We start from the raw sequence: 16217 nt of genomic DNA on the forward strand, positions 1-16217 counted from the left end.
TTCTTCTGTAATGTCTTTGTCCGCTTCAGCACTGAGCTGAGGACAGCGACAAAAGAGCCACACAGGTAGACTACTGATTCGCTGTCCTCAGTGCCGCAGAAAAGCGCTGAAACGGAGATGAGGGGGAACCTGTTTTGTTTTTTTGGGCTTATTTTAACTGGCCCATCCAGTTTTCTGGGGGCCCACCCACAATCAAAATCCTGGCGCCACAAGCGGGTCAAACTACTGAATTGTATTTCAGAACCAATCGTATAGCAGACAGCAGAAACCTCATGCCACCAGAGCACCAGAGATGAACTGTTGAAATGAACTGCTAGCCTCATAAATCACCGATACATAATCAATTTTTCCTCTCTGTCTTCTTCAGAAAAGTGTTTCGAAGCTCATTACAGTCTGCCTTACAGCTGGGAAGTTCTGGAGGGCTATCAGTGGACGCTGCTGGACAGCTCAGAGAAGATAGAAGAGGATTACTGTAACCCCAAAATAACATACAGGTATGCAACATACAACAGCGTATAGCAGGGGTCAGCAACCTTTTCAACATGCAGTGCCAGTTTGAAATGTTCTCGTTAATGAGTGTGCCTTAAGCAACAATATATTAAATATCATGCTGAATTATGACACAGTGACCAAAAACATTTCCAGAAGACCTGGAATTGTATAATGTTTTTTTTGTTGCTATATTTGCAACATGGGATTACAAATTATAATTACATATGTCTCATCTTAAAACACCACTTTCAGAAACTCATTCAAAAACATATTTGCAATGTGAGAAATTTAAAATACAAGAATATATGAGAATGTTGGAACCATCCACATCATATCTTTAAGACATGTAAAGCTTTGCAAAACCATGTGAAGCCGATGCATACAGGCCACTTGCAAAAATATTTTAAATATTTTGTTCTATATTACTCACAAGGTTTAGGCTACATACTATTACTTGATCCCATTTCAGAACACTGCTTTCAGTAACTCAGTTAAACATATTTGCACTGGGAGGAAATGCCCTAAACAGAATAAAGTGCAAAAAAAAAAAAAAAAAAGTTTTTTTTCTCAAGTGTGCCATTGATTAAGCCGGCCACTTGCCAGTGGTGGCACGCGTGCCTAGGGTTGTCGACCCCTGGCGTATAGGATTGATGGTGCTGATAGGATGAGAAGGCTGTAGTCGTTACAAGGAGACCTGCCACTGCCCTTACCTCTCTAGTCAAAACGCTTTGGTTTAAATTAGCCTACTCTTTTTAATCCCATTTTGAAAGCCTTTTATTTTAATTGAGCCTACTCTGTTAAATCCCAGTTTGAAACCCTTTTTGTTGAAATGAGCCTGCTCCGTTAACACCAGTTTGAAACCCTTTTTCGTTTAAAATAGCCTACTCCATTTTATCCCCGTTTGAAACCCTTTTTGTTTAAATGAATCTACTCCATTAATACCAGTTTGAAACCCTTTTGGTTTGAATTAGCCTACTCTGTTTAATCCCAGTTTCAAAACCATTTTAATTTAAATAAACCTACTCTGTTAAATCCCAGTTTGAAACCTCAGTATGCTCCTGTTGATTTCTAGTGTCCCCTAAGTCTTTTTTTCTTTCTTTGTTGTGTTCTTATGCTGCACTTGTGAACTCTAATCCCACATACTGAGGGTCAACGGTGTGTGATGTTTCCTGCAGCACGGTGGATGTAGAAGCGGTGTGCTTTGACACCATGACGCGTGGACCCCAGAAGGTCAGGCGTCTCTCCTCCATCTCCTCAGTCCTCCAGCCCACCTTCCTACTCACCACCGAGTGGCTCTGGTACTGGGAGGATGAGCATGGGAACTGGAACCAGTACGATTCACCAGTGAGTTCAGCACCATCGCAAAGCGGGGCCAGCCTGACTCGGCTCACATCCGCAAACGCAATAATCCAGCCGCTAGTTAGTTTGTGGTTTGTTAACGTTAAGTTTAGAGTACCTGCTAGGGGGGGCAGGGTAGATAATTGGTGGCGGAGTAGAAATATGCCATCAATTGTGCTTAAATATTTATTTTAATAACTGATTTGAACAGACAAATAAACTGAAACGACAGTATTACTCAACTCATATATCGCATAGACTACTGCAACGCCCTCCTCACCGGACTCCCCACCAAACTCATCAACAGACTGCAGATCATTCAGAACTCAGCCGCCCGGATCATCACCCGCACCAAATCATCTGACCACATCACCCCTGTCCTCATTCAACTTCACTGGCTCCCAGTACACTACCGCATCCAATACAAAACCCTACTCCTCACCTACAAAGCTCTCCACAACCTAGCCCCCAGTTATTTCTGCGACCTCCTCCAAGAATACACTCCCTCCCGCTCCCTCCGCTCAACCTCTGCTGGACTACTATGTATCCCCACATCACGACTCACTTCAATGGGTGCCCGGTCATTCAGCTGTTCAGCACCCAGGCTCTGGAACTCCCTCCCCCCACACATAAAACAGTCAGACACCATTACAACCTTCAAGTCACAACTCAAAACTCACCTGTTCAAACTCGCACACAACGTCTAACTGATCACTGTTTTGATTGTTTTTTAGTTTTGTCCTGTTTTTGTTTTATTTATTTCTTATTGCTTATGTTTATTTATTTATTTATTTATCTTTTTCCACAATGCCTTGTTTTTTTAAAAAATTGTATGATGACTATGTGCTCTGTAAGGTGACCTTGGGTGTTTTGAAAGGCGCCTCTAAATTAAATGTATTATTATTATTATTATTATTATTATTATTATTATTATTATTATATGTTTACTGTATGTGTGTGCGGCGTGTGTTCATTTGCCCGCTCGCTCTCTCCAGCCCAACAGCAGCCCAGAGCTGGAGCAGAAGTTCCAGAACGACCCCCAGGAGGTGTTGGAGTTCACCGCAGGGTCCCAGACCTACACACTCAGCCTCCAGGGTGAGGCCACCGTTACCCCCCCAACCCCCGACCCACCCATCGTTGTACACCCCATGAGCTGGTAAAGATTGTCATACGACGATGGTGACGTTGCTAGGGAGTTTCAACCCCTGGGCAGAAAAGGTTGCTGGTTCAAACCCCAAGCTCATTACATTAACATTTAGGGCATTTAGCAGACGCTTTCATCCAAAGCGAGTAAGCGAAAATACAACCGCACACACTCGTCAGGAGAGGTTAGGGTGAGGTGTCTTGCTCATGGACACCTCGAAACTAAGCTAGGAGGAGCCAGGGATCAAACTAGGAACCTTCCGGTAACAACTCAACCCTTTATTAATGATCTGTTATGTGAACTCTCTGTGAGTCGCTTCAGACAGCGTCTGCTGGATGACTCAATTGAAACGTAGCATCATAAGATTTGTGTTCCTTTGCATTTTGCAGACATGATCCAGACCAATAAGAGATACAGCACCCAGAGGCAGGTGAGGCGACGGCCTCGGTTCCGGTCCTCCTCCGACGTGCAGGACGACAGGACAAGGTGTGTTCCACCTGGGGGACGGACTGCCTCTCTGTTTGCTTTTAGAGAAGTAAAATGTCTTGGTCCCGCTACACAAGTGGCTCTCAAACTTTTTCTACCAGTGTTCCCCCTCTAAGATACTTTTTCAGCTAGCACAAAACATTATGGGCATAAAAAAAATAAAATTGAACATGAATAATATATGTGTGTTCTTTTTGGCAGTGTAAACATGAACATTAAGAGGGTCATGTTTCAACCACTTTCTCGATTATCTATTGCCTACGTTTCAGTATTTAAAGTTGCTCAGGGCGAAAAGAAAAAAGACAGTTAACTTTACGATTTTCTGAGTACCACCTGCAGTACCCCATAGTACCCCTAGGGTTAAGGGTACCCCCACTTGAGAACCCCTGTACTAGACAGTACCGACGATTGTACAACCTCAGAAAGTGCAGCTGAGTGCACCAGTAAAGCAACTTTGTGTCGCCAGATCTGCCATCACACCTCTGTCCTAACATTGATTCTCATATTTCAGTGAGACACCCACTTTTACATCAGGTACTTTGGACCACTGCCCATAAAATAGACACAGAACGGGTCCTTTCTATTACGCTTCAGATGAAGTTAGTGTTATTTTTTTATTTCAGTAATTGGCCTCCAAATGGTCCATCAAATGTCCAAGCTTTTCCCAGCACCTGGGACGAGTCCCAGGTTCCTGAGATTGGACACAAGGTAATGATAATCCTTATTATAGGGTTACATAAAAGGGTTACATGCAACAACATTACCTACATTTCCTTTTTCAGGTCGAGATCATATATTTCATGTGCTTTTAGAAATGTTATATTCATTATTAGAGAATGATGTTAACCTTATTCTGATTTTTATCCAGTGTTGATGTTGATGACATCCTGGTGATTAATAAAGTTGCATTGATGATGTATTGAAAAAGATGAGTAAACAGTAGGCCTATTTAAAAAGATGAGTTTCATGACATGAACCTTTGGGTTGTCGGTTTTCAAATGTAAATTAAGAGCTCTCTCCTCTGTCTCTCATAGAAAGTACTGCTGCAAGATTCGTCCAAAGAATACAAGGAGGTGGAGACGCTGTTTCGTCAGACGATGACCGCCTTTGACATCGTGAAGATCGAGAGGATTCAGAACAAGAGTCTCTGGGACCAATATCAGTTGTATGTCGGTTGGTCGGAAAAGCCGTAGAATAGGAGACACGAGGGACTCAAAACGATAATGCTTATTATGATCAACTGTCATTTTTAAATTAAATTAATTAATTTTACAACGTTATCTTACGTTATAACATTATCTTATCGTTATGACGTTATCGTTATTTTTTGTAACGTTTTATAATGTTAAAAAGTATGTTTTTATAACGATTTTTTTTAAATCGTGTTTTCTTAAAGGCAAAGGAAACAAATGAAGACGAGGAACGGCGGGCATTCCGTGGTCGAGAAGAAGCTGTTCCACGGCACAGACTCCAAGTTCATCGACCCTATCTGCTGCTCGAACTTTGACTGGAGGATCTGCGGAACCCACGGGACCATCTTGGGCAAGGGTAAGCTAAGCACTACAACATCGCTTCAGGACTTAAAGGTGCAGTGTTTACGATTAGAGGCATCTAGCAGAACAGTTTTGGCAGAGAAGGTATATTCATAAGTGTGTTTTAGTTATTGTATAGCCCATAAAAAATCATCGTTGTGAATTTTTACAATGAGCCCATGCCGTGGAGGCGGCCATGCTTCTTCAGTAGCCTAGGACGGACAAACTGCTCCAGAATTTAGAATTTAGGCTTTAGAGTTTAAAATGTTAAATAATCGCTGTCATTCTTACACTATCAAACTATGAGCTAAAGCTGGTCAATACCTACTGCCACATCACAAGCCAGTACAGGCCGCCTTTCCTGTCCTTTGGCTTTTGAGAGGGAAAGGTGAGACAGGGGCGATATCCGGTTGGTTGCAATATGCAACCTCACCTCTAGATGCCAATAGATCCTACAGACTGCCACTTTAACAACTGGCATGTGTTGGAACGGCTTGGATAACCAAAGGTTGCACAATCAAAGTTTAGATGTGCCGATATACTCGAAAGAAATGGGTCAAACTTTTTTGAAAAATATGTATTTTTTTTTTGTATTTTCTGCATGTAATATATGTAATATGTACTATGATGGTTTATGTTTCAAAGCACAATCAAATGAATTATCTGGATATAAAGCAACCCTTTATCTTTTCTCTCTTATCTTGTCACTCTTCCTCCTCCTCTCTTCTTTCTTCTCCTCTCCTCTTTCTTCTCCTCTATCTCCACCTCTGTCTCCCCTCCCCTCCTCTCCTCTGTCTCCCCCTCTCCCCTCGTCTCTCTCCCCATCCCCAGGCAGTTACTTCGCCCGGGACGCCAGCTACTCCCACAAATACACCAGCTACGCCTCGACGGTCCGCTCCATGTTTGTGTCCCGGGTGCTGGTGGGCCACCACACCCGGGGCTCGGCCGACTACGTGCGCCCCCCCTCCAAGGACGGCGGGGACACCCTCTTCTACGACAGCTGCGTGGACAACATCCACTCACCCTCCATCTTTGTCATCTTCGACCGGCCTCAGATCTACCCGGAGTTCCTGCTCACGTACAAGGCGAAGGCTGCGGTCGTGGGCGACTCGTTGTCCGGGTTACTGGTCGCCATCGCCGCCGCCCCGGTGGTGAAACCCACGCCTGTGGTGATACCCACACCTGCTGTGAAACCCACGCCTGTGGTGATACCCACACCTGCTGTGAAACCCACGCCTGTGGTGATACCCACACCTGCTGTGAAACCCACGCCTGTGCCCAGAACCACGCCCGCGCAGCCCAAGAGAATGCGAGAGAAGGCGTCGGCCATGGACTGGCACAGTGTCCCGGGTGTCGTGCCGGAGGTGAAGCGCAAGCGCCTGTGACCAGAGCCACGCCCCGCAACAGCGGTTCCCTGGTGCTTCCACGTACTTGAAAAATGTCCCTTTGCCACAGCCCTACCGTCCGCTCACAACAGCCCCCCCCCACCCCCCCGCCTGGGAGCCACAGTCCCCAGCGGTTCCCCGGCCCCTTCACATACTCGATAGCCGTTCCTCCGCCACACTCCTACCGACCCCTAACAACAGCCGCCCGCCCCCGACCTATCGGCCACGGACCTACCCGGAGTTCCTGCTCACGTGCAACAGAAAGTGAGAGAAGGCGTCGGCCGTCGACGACTGGTACAGTGTCCCGGCCACCACGGCGTTGGAGAAGCACAGCGGTTCCCCGGCGTACCCATTCACGTACTTGAATGCCGTTCCTCCAACAAAGCCCTACCACCGCCCTCCCGTCTTCCAGGTTCAGCCCCCTGCCCCCAAGCTACCTATTATTCCAATTATGCAAAATACACAAAGAAAATACTTCATGGGAACCGTGGGCTACATATAGGAAATTTTGTAAAGTGTTTAAAAAAATCTATTAACGGTGGCAAACTTGAAGAAAAATACTTGGATATAAACGTGCAAAGTACAATACAAATCAGGCGCATGCCTTCCATATGGGCAGGTGGGGCAGCGAACTCCCTGCAAAAGCATGCTCCCAAAAAAAGAGTTCCTCATTGCTCCAAGCTTATTTTTAATAATATTTTCAAATTAACGATCTATAGTTTCTGTAGGCTTTTCAAATATTTTTGGTCTGTTGACATCAAATTTTGGATGATGGGGGCGATTCTAGTTGGGTTTAACGTGTCATGCGATGTTGGGGCAGGGCAGCTCAGCAACCTCGTCCCTCCGTATGTTTCTCGCATAACCCTGCAGGCTGCAATAAGAATTGCAATCCGCGCTATAAGACGCCAGTATGGTTGAAAAGTAGTCTGCCCCATGGTCATATTCTAGGACTATTGTTGTTTTAACTCAAATTATTCCGCCAGTATCGACCTGCCGACATTCCTCTCTTTGGAAACATGCAAATTTCCCGATTTGTGTGCAAATTTCCCAACTCGTCCTCTGAGGGGCTGGACTGGGTTGCCCCGCCCATTCTGCCGGCAATTTGAGTTCGCCATGCACAATGGTCTTGAGAAGAGCAATACATTTCTTTCTGCTTCTGGAACGTTTTTTGCGGGAGCCAATCACCATGCTGGCTTTTCCCCTTGGTGCACTATTTGCTGACGATTACGACAGGGAAGTGACGGCAAGCAGCAAATCGTGTACAGAGTCAGTTGAACTAGGCCCGTTGATCACGCCTCTTGTGCTGAAGAAATTGACAGCAGCTTATAACCCGTCAAGATAATAACACAAAAGGAAATAATGGGTTGTATGACATTCAGAAACCAATCGACCAACAACTTACCTCTGAGTTGTGTATGCAACTGTGTTTGCTTAGTTGTGCTTTATATCTCTATTGTATTACAACTTTTTATCTCTACATCAATAAAATAATTATAATAGATGAATCGATAACAATTCATGATGCTGTTTATTACCCTTGTTTACAACATGCGTGTGTACCCTCAGCCATCCCGGAAAACCCTTCTATGGTTGGACGTCGACGCAACGCAACGACCACGCAGTCGCTCTGACTCCGTCATGAACCTTTTTTGGTCCTGCGTCGGGTTTACGCTAGCGGACAAATCACAGCCCTTCCTACTGCGTTGCATCGACGCAAGGTTACAATTTTTGTGAGGCGCCACCATCGCAAGGCCTGACGTGCGCCTCCAAAAACATGTAACCTTGCGTCAAGGCATGCCGCAAATGACCTTCAATGTACTTTAATGGTCGCCATAACATAAGTTCAGAAATGTCTGGGAAGCTGCATGCCAACTGGCATATTATTGACACCTGTTGTTTGTGTCATCTTTTGTGTTTATATCCACACATTGGCTTATAGCAGCAAGCGACTTGATTGGCTGCTGTTTGGTAGATTTGTGCTTCCCTCCTCACCTCACAGACCCAGAGCTACTCCCCTTTATTTCCCCCTTCATTTTCCCAATTAGCCCATATCAATCAGTTAATTACTCCCTGCCCTGCCACACACTATTTAAGCCTCACTTGTGACCACACCCCTTTCCTTTGTTCAGAGACACTGAACACCTTGAGAGCTCTACCTTGAACTCCTTGTGTGCGCATACAAAGAATCTGAGTTGTTTTGTGGTCAATGAATTTTGTTATGTAACCATATAAGGCTTGTACGATTTATTGAACTGAACTTGTGGCAATGCATTGTGGAGCTGATTGTTGTTCATTTTGTTTACTTCCCAGAAACCACACATATCCTGCCTTAAGGCCTGATTCCACCGGACGCGTTACGGCAGCGTTACGGCTGCGGCACGTCTTGGCCGCGGTCACCGCAGCAGATAGGTTCCACTCTAATCAATGAGACCATTTCCACCGGGCACGGCTGGGGAAAGTCTCAGCAGCGTCCCAGGAGCGGCTTGCCGTGCCGCAGCGCTATCATTCCGTAGGATTTCTATTTTTGCCGCAAGCCGTTGCTGAACAGCGTCAATTTCTACAGAGCAGATCGAGCAGGGCAGGAAGTGAAAAAGTAAAAGCCATAGAGCATCCGCTCAATTTTCAAAATAAAACACAATACTCAGCTCATGTAGCCTATCACAACTTCACATCAACATTATTACGTCATGACCGGTGGCACCAGGTCAGCAGTCAATCAATCAAAGGGTCTCAGAGGGTCGGCAACATGGACGACGAGAGACTCATTGTCGAAGTTCAGCAACATGAAGTAATTTATGGACCAAATCATCCTTTTTATAATGACAATGGCCGGAAGGACAAAGCGTGGCATTTAATTGCAGTAGTTTTGGGAGTGGAAGGTGAGTACATTAGGTTTAGGATTATTGCGTGATCTTGCGTGAATACGGCTGGCTCGCAAGGCAGCGTTGCGTTGCCGTAACGCGCCCGGTGGAAATGCAAGCAGGGCAGAGTCGCAGCCCTTCCGTGCCGCAGCCGTAACGCTGCCGTAACGCGTCCGGTGGCATCTCGGGGTCAGCCACACATACCTTAGCCACCAGTGTTGGGAACATTACTTTAGAAAAGTAATTAGTTATAGTTACTCACTACTTGTTCCAAAAAGTAACTGAGTTAGTACCTGAATTACTCTATAATAAAAGTAACAAGTTCCCAGGGAAAGTTGCCGATGCAAGGCCCTGATATACTTCCAACTGAATTTGAATTTGCTTGGTTGCTAAGGCTGTGGAGCATCTGCCAAATACTACGGAAAATGCAAACTTTTCATCGGATTGCTCCGGACTCGCCATTTCTGCTGCTTAATCGAATCAGTTTGGTGTGTGCGTGTGCGGCGCGCGTGTCCTGGCTAGTGTCTAAAAACACTGGATCCGATTGGCTACCATGAAACATGACTCTGCCTTAGCCAATCATAATCGCTTATCTTGTTAACCCACTGTTATAACTGGGCAGAGTATTTAAAAGATGTTAATCCGCTGTCCACTAGGTGGCAGCAACCCTTTGTTGTTACGGTTGAGTTAACCTATGAGTGAGGCACAGAACAAGTTCAGTCAGCCATGTGCCCTTGTTTACCATGTTACGTATGCTGCACACTGTGTTCGTCAGGAACGAAATAAAGCTCCTTAATTGTGCAATAAGAAGCCTCCCGTGAGTTACTACATAAATGGCGACGAGGATAAACTAAAGCCGATGCCTCGTGGGGATGCAAGCAAAACAGTAAGACTGTAAAGTTGCTAGTTCAAATCTGAATTGGACGTTCCCCGGGAACGATCATGGCGGCGGCCTTGGTAGGGAGCACCGCTCCGTTCGACAGTGAGACGCAGACGTGGGAAGAATATTGTGAGGTTCTCCACCATTTCTTTGAGGCTAATGGAATCACAGATGCAAGTCGGCAGAAAGCTATATTGCTCAGTTCAGTGGGAAGTCAGACGTACAGCCTCGCGAGGAACCTTGTCAGTCCCGCCAAGCCCGGAGACAAGACGTTTGCCGAACTGGTCAAGATTTTAAAGGAACATTTCAACCCCAAACCCAGCGAGATTGTGCAGCGGTTCAAGTTTAATTCCAGACAAAGGAAGCTTGAGGAAACGGTAATGGAATACATCGCTGTGCTAAGGAAGTTAGCACTGGATTGCAACTATGGAGACAAGTTGTCGGAGATGCTGCGCGACAGACTGGTTTGTGGGATCGGAGATGACCGCATTCAGCGCCGACTGTTGTCAGAGCCGGATTTGACCTTTGAGAAAGCACTGAAGCTGGCACAAGCCATTGAGACAGCCAGCAAGGATGTAAAGGATTTACAGTCTCTGGAGTCGACACACTCACACATGAGGGCACCTCAAGCAGTGCACAAAATGTCTACAAAGCAGTTCCCCACTAAGCAGCAGCACCAGAATAACGCTTGTTACAGGTGTGGAGGTGAGCAGCACAGGGCTGGGGACTGTAGGTTTATTAAGGAAACCTGTCATAAGTGTGGGAAAATGGGCCACATTCAAAAAGTGTGTAGGTCAGGTGGCTCAGTTAGCGCTTCACAGGCTAGAGGGGGTGGGGTACCAACAGGGAAGTATGGGAAACCTCAAGGAACACATTATGTCAGCCAGGGGGAGGGCGACATAGACGAAGATGAAGTCATGTTCACACTGTACAAACTAGAACAACTAGACATACCAGCAGAGGAGCCATTTATTCAGACATTGACTGTTAATGGGGAGAAACAGCAATTTGAAATGGACTCGGGGTGTGGGGTAACAGTAGTGAACCACTCTGTGTACAAAACCTTATGGGGGAAGGAGGTGCCAGAGCTACGCTCCTGTAGAGTGAGGCTTAAAACATATACGGGACATAAAGTAAATGTTGTGGGAGCAGCAGTGGTTAAAGTACAGCATAAACAGCTAGTAGAGAATTTACCATTGGTAGTGGTGGCAGGTTCAGGCCCTAGTCTAGTAGGCAGGTACTGGATTAGGAGGCTAGGTTTACAGTGGAAACCAGAACCCCAGATCCACCATGTTCGGACAGAGACCCCAGAGAAGGCACAGAGGAGACCAGAGCCACAGATACTCCAGGTTAAAGACGAGACCTTGGGGGAGATACTGGGGGAGTTTGGGGAGGTTTTCAAAGACGAACTAGGGAGATTCAGAGGCCCCCCAGCAAGAATATATGTGGACAAGGAAGCAGCCCCCAGGTTTTTTAAAGCCAGACCCGTCCCATACGCCATGAGAGGGAGAGTTGAGGCTGAACTCGACCGTCTCCTTGCCGAGAAGATAATTGAACCAGTAAAATATGCTGAGTGGGCAGCGCCGGTGGTCCCTGTGTTGAAGCCAGATGACACAGTAAGGCTATGCGGAGACTACAAACTGACAGTGAACCAGATCTCAAAACTGGAGCAGTATCCAATCCCCAGAATTGAGGACCTGTTTGCCATTCTTTCAGGTGGACAAAAATTTACAAAGTTAGATCTGAGTCACGCCTACCACCAGATTCCATTGGATGAGGAAGCAAAAAAGTATGTAACTGTAAATACACACAAAGGCTTGTTCACATACAGAGTGCTACCTTTTGGCGTTTCATCATGTCCGGCTATTTTCCAACGTACCATGGAAGGACTACTGCAGGGCATCCCTCGTGTGGCCATCTTCCTGGATGACATCCTGCTGACGGGAAAAGACGACAAAGAGCACCTAAAGACTCTGACTATGGTGCTGAAACGGCTACAGGAGGCCGGTCTACGGCTCAAGAGGACCAAGTGTGTGTTCATGAGTGAGGAAGTGATATTTTTGGGTCACAAAGTGGATGCAACAGGACTGCACCCAGTGCATGAGAAGGTGGAAGCAATCAGAGAGGCACCATCACCTTCAAATGTGACAGAGTTGAAGGCATATCTGGGACTGTTAAACTATTACAACAAGTTCCTACCAAATCTGTTTACTGTCCTTGCTCCGGTGCACAAACTGCTACAAAAAGACACAAAGTGGCAGTGGGGAGATGCACAACTAGCAGCCTTTGAAAAATCTAAAGAACTCATGCAGTCAGCTCAGGTGCTTGTGCATTACGATCCAGAGAAGGACATTGTGCTGTCATGTGATGCGTCACCATACGGGGTAGGTGCCGTACTGTCACACCACATGCCAGATGGAGCTGAAAGACCCATAGGTTTCACCTCACGAACACTAAACACAGCAGAAAAAAACTACTCACAACTGGATAAGGAAGGGCTCGCTGTGATGTTTGGAATACAACGCTTCCACAAATACATTTATGGACGGAAATTCACTATAGTGACAGACCACAAGCCCTTGTTGTCACTTTTCAATGAGATGAAAGCAGTACCACAAATGGCCTCGCCCAGGATCCAAAGGTGGGCTGTAACACTGAGAGCCTACGAATACACAATAGTGTATAAGGAAGGAAAACATCACAGCAATGCAGACGCTCTCAGCCGCCTTCCTTTGCCAGATACACCAAAAGTGGAGACGTCGGAAGAGAGGGTTCTCATGCTGGAGAGCTCTGACATCACACTTGTGACATCTGATCAAGTGGAAGCATGGACAGACAAAGATCCAGTACTGTCGAGAGTGAGAGAAATGGTTCGCGACGGCTGGTCAGCAAAAGAAAAAGGGGAGGAGTTTGCCCCTTATGAGGTGAGGAAACTTGAACTTAGTATTCAAAATGGCTGTGTAATGTGGGGGTCGAGAGTGGTTGTGCCAAAACCAGGCCAAGGAAGTGCCATGAGACAACTTCATCAATGCCACCCAGGAGTGTCCAGGATGAAAGCATTGGCTAGGAGTTACGTTTGGTGGCCGAAGCTGGACAAAGACGTGGAGGATACAGTAAAGGCCTGTACAACATGTCAGGAGCATCGCAACGTCCCGGCACCAGCTCCGTTACACCCCTGGGATTGGCCCGACAAGCCCTGGAGTCGTATTCACGTGGATTATGCCGGACCGTTCATGGGAAAAATGTTTTTTGTGCTCATAGATGCACATTCAAAATGGATGGACGTGTATCCGGTGAACTCTGCCACTTCAGCCACCACAATTGAGTGCCTGCGTACCAGTTTCAGTAACCATGGACTACCTGAGTTGTTGGTGTCTGATAATGGCACTTGTTTCATCAGCACAGAGTTCAACGTGTTTCTAAGTAAAAATGGAATCCGTCATGTGACCTCTGCACCCTACCATGCCTCCAGTAACGGGTTAGCAGAGAGAGGGGTACAAACATTTAAGAGAATGATGAAAAAATGTCCAGAAGGCACGCTGACAGCTAAAGTAGCCAGAGTGTTATTCAGCTACAGAGTGACACCTCACACTACAACAGGCCTTTCACCAGCAGAGCTGCTTCTCGGGAGGAAGCTACGTTGCACTTTGGATTCAATCCACCCAGACCTAAACAATAGAGTGCAGAAAAAACAAGAAAGACAAATAAAAGATCATGACAAAAAGGCAAAAGAACGCTGTTTTAAAACAGGAGATTCAGTGCTGACCCAGAACTTCAGTTTTGGACCCAAGTGGATTCCAGGAATCATTGAGTCAGTGACGGGACCAGTGTCATACAAGGTGATGCTGGGTGATGAGAGAATAGTGAGGAGACATGTGGATCAGATTCTTGATCACCACCAGATACCAGAAAGGGGCAATGAAAAACAACAGACTGTTTCAACTCAGCCCAACAAAAAAGATGAAGCATGGCTGGATGCTGAGGAGGTTGTGCTTAGTGGTGAACAGTTGGAAGAGCCAGCAGCAACAGAAGCTGTAGGAAGTTCAGACCAAAGAGCTGTGGCAAACCAAACTCCAGTGAAGCGACTGGCCAAAAGGGAAACTAAGTTGCCCAGTTATCTTATAGACTTCCAGTTGAACTAAGAGAAAGACTCATTGATAAGTGGGTCTTAATATGGACACCTAATCAAACAAGAAAAGAAACTGATGTGTTTGTATTGTTAGAATGTTTAAAGAGAAAAAAAAAAAAAATAATAATTGTATAACCTGCTTAAGGAGGGAGGGATGTTATAACTGGGCAGAGTATTTAAAAGATGTTAATCCGCTGTCCACTAGGTGGCAGCAACCCTTTGTTGTTACGGTTGAGTTAACCTATGAGTGAGGCACAGAACAAGTTCAGTCAGCCATGTGCCCTTGTTTACCATGTTACGTATGCTGCACACTGTGTTCGTCAGGAACGAAATAAAGCTCCTTAATTGTGCAATAAGAAGCCTCCCGTGATTTACTACACCCACCCGGTCTCCTCCCGAGAAGTTTGAGTGTGGAGCCAGGGGTGCGTTCGGATTACGCAGTTCAATTCAATCAATTAATAGTAACGCACCGCATGTAACATACAGTAACGGTAACTGCGTTGTAACGACGGAAACAGTAATTAGTTAGATTACCCCGCTACTGAAAAAATAACTAAAGCCGTTATTTTAAACGGCGTTATTACAAACACTGTTGGCCACACACACATCCTACCTTAACGCACATCCTACTTTAGCCCATACATCCTACCTTAGCCACACACATCCTACCGTAACACGCATATCCTACCTAACTACCTACCCATCACACCTAGTTGCACATTAGCATCATACCTACCATGACCCATCCATACAGCCCTGCTCGCACCTTTGGACAATAAAGCCTATACAACTTGGAACTCTGACTGGACAACCCTGTGTTCTCACCGACACCCCCATTGGTCTCAAGCCAGCACTAGACATTCCCAAAACCTCCTCTTCAGCTGCAGTATGCGTCTACAAAGAATAGTCCCGTATACGTCACACACGCCCTCGTCATCCGTCGACAGACGCATTGAGTGTGAACAAGGCGACTACCTCTGTCCGTCGACAGATCTACCTCTGTCCGTCGACGCTCTTGAAATGCATTGTGGGTCCGTCTGTTCTGTTGGCTCCATGGCCTGCGTCAAAAAGTTGAGAATCGTCCAACTTTTCAGGCAGCGATGGATCCGTCGGCCAATCAGATCACGGTTATGCAAATACACTCCAAGCGACTACTGGATCCATTTTGCAATAACAAGCAGGAAGAAGCTGGACAGTGTATTTGCGCATATTTGCAAAACACAATCTGATTAGCCAACGGATCCGTCGCTGCCTTAAAAAGTTGAAAATTTCTCAACTTTTGACGCAGACCACTGAGCCAACCAAACAGACGGACCCACAATCCATTTCGAGAGCGTCCGATGCAAAGTCATTGAGATCCTTCGAAGGACGCATGTAGTGTGAACGAGGTCGCATTCACACTGCCTCCGTCCGTCCACACTGCCTCCGTTTCATTATAGTATACTTGCGTATATTTGCATAACACAATCTGCATGAATCAATCAATAGGCCATTGCATAATCGTCATCATTATACAAGAGTATGCCAATTAAAACACTAATTATCAATTTTGTAATTGTCAATACTATTAATACTGGTGGAAGCTGCATTGCCATGAAAACGTTTGAGTACCAAAATCATAAAACAAACAGACGACCCAAAGCAAGAGCAGACAATAGGCTACACTTTCAACTGATAAGGCCTTGGTTATTAAAGTAAAGGATAAATAAAGTGTACGGTTGGCTAATATTGCAACAGCAGGCTATTGATCTGAAGCAAGCTAATATTAAATTAATACTAAGCCTTAATTATTCTACATGATGCATAATAACTTAAGGCATATAGGCTAGTGAGCCCCAGACGTCATGACATTACAAAATGGGGGGGGGGGGGCATCAGGACTTGTATATAGGGCACAGAAATTGGTGGTATACGCCCCTGTAAGCAGTCCTACGTTAACCGCAGAGATGAAGGCAACCTGTATGCTTTAG

At 45.8% G+C, this 16217-nt stretch overlaps 1 protein-coding gene across 8 annotated transcripts in view; it reads left to right on the forward strand.

The window, feature by feature from the left end:
- Positions 1-7021, forward strand: part of LOC132454943 (uncharacterized) — a 103749-nt gene extending 96728 nt beyond the window's left edge. For all 8 annotated transcript variants that reach the window (XM_060048562.1, XM_060048568.1, XM_060048569.1 and 5 more), the window contains 8 exons: positions 368-494; positions 1668-1836; positions 2826-2925; positions 3364-3460; positions 4084-4168; positions 4495-4625; positions 4857-5008; positions 5824-7021. In XM_060048562.1, coding sequence (XP_059904545.1) covers positions 368-494; positions 1668-1836; positions 2826-2925; positions 3364-3460; positions 4084-4168; positions 4495-4625; positions 4857-5008; positions 5824-6377 — 1415 coding nt within the window. In that variant the 3' untranslated portion in view covers positions 6378-7021. The remainder of the gene's footprint in view (positions 1-367; positions 495-1667; positions 1837-2825; positions 2926-3363; positions 3461-4083; positions 4169-4494; positions 4626-4856; positions 5009-5823) is intronic.
- Positions 7022-16217: the final 9196 nt, after the last annotated feature.

Source organism: Gadus macrocephalus, chromosome 4 (assembly GCF_031168955.1).
Source record: "Gadus macrocephalus chromosome 4, ASM3116895v1".
In the NCBI taxonomy this organism is placed as follows: Eukaryota; Metazoa; Chordata; class Actinopteri; order Gadiformes; family Gadidae; genus Gadus; species Gadus macrocephalus.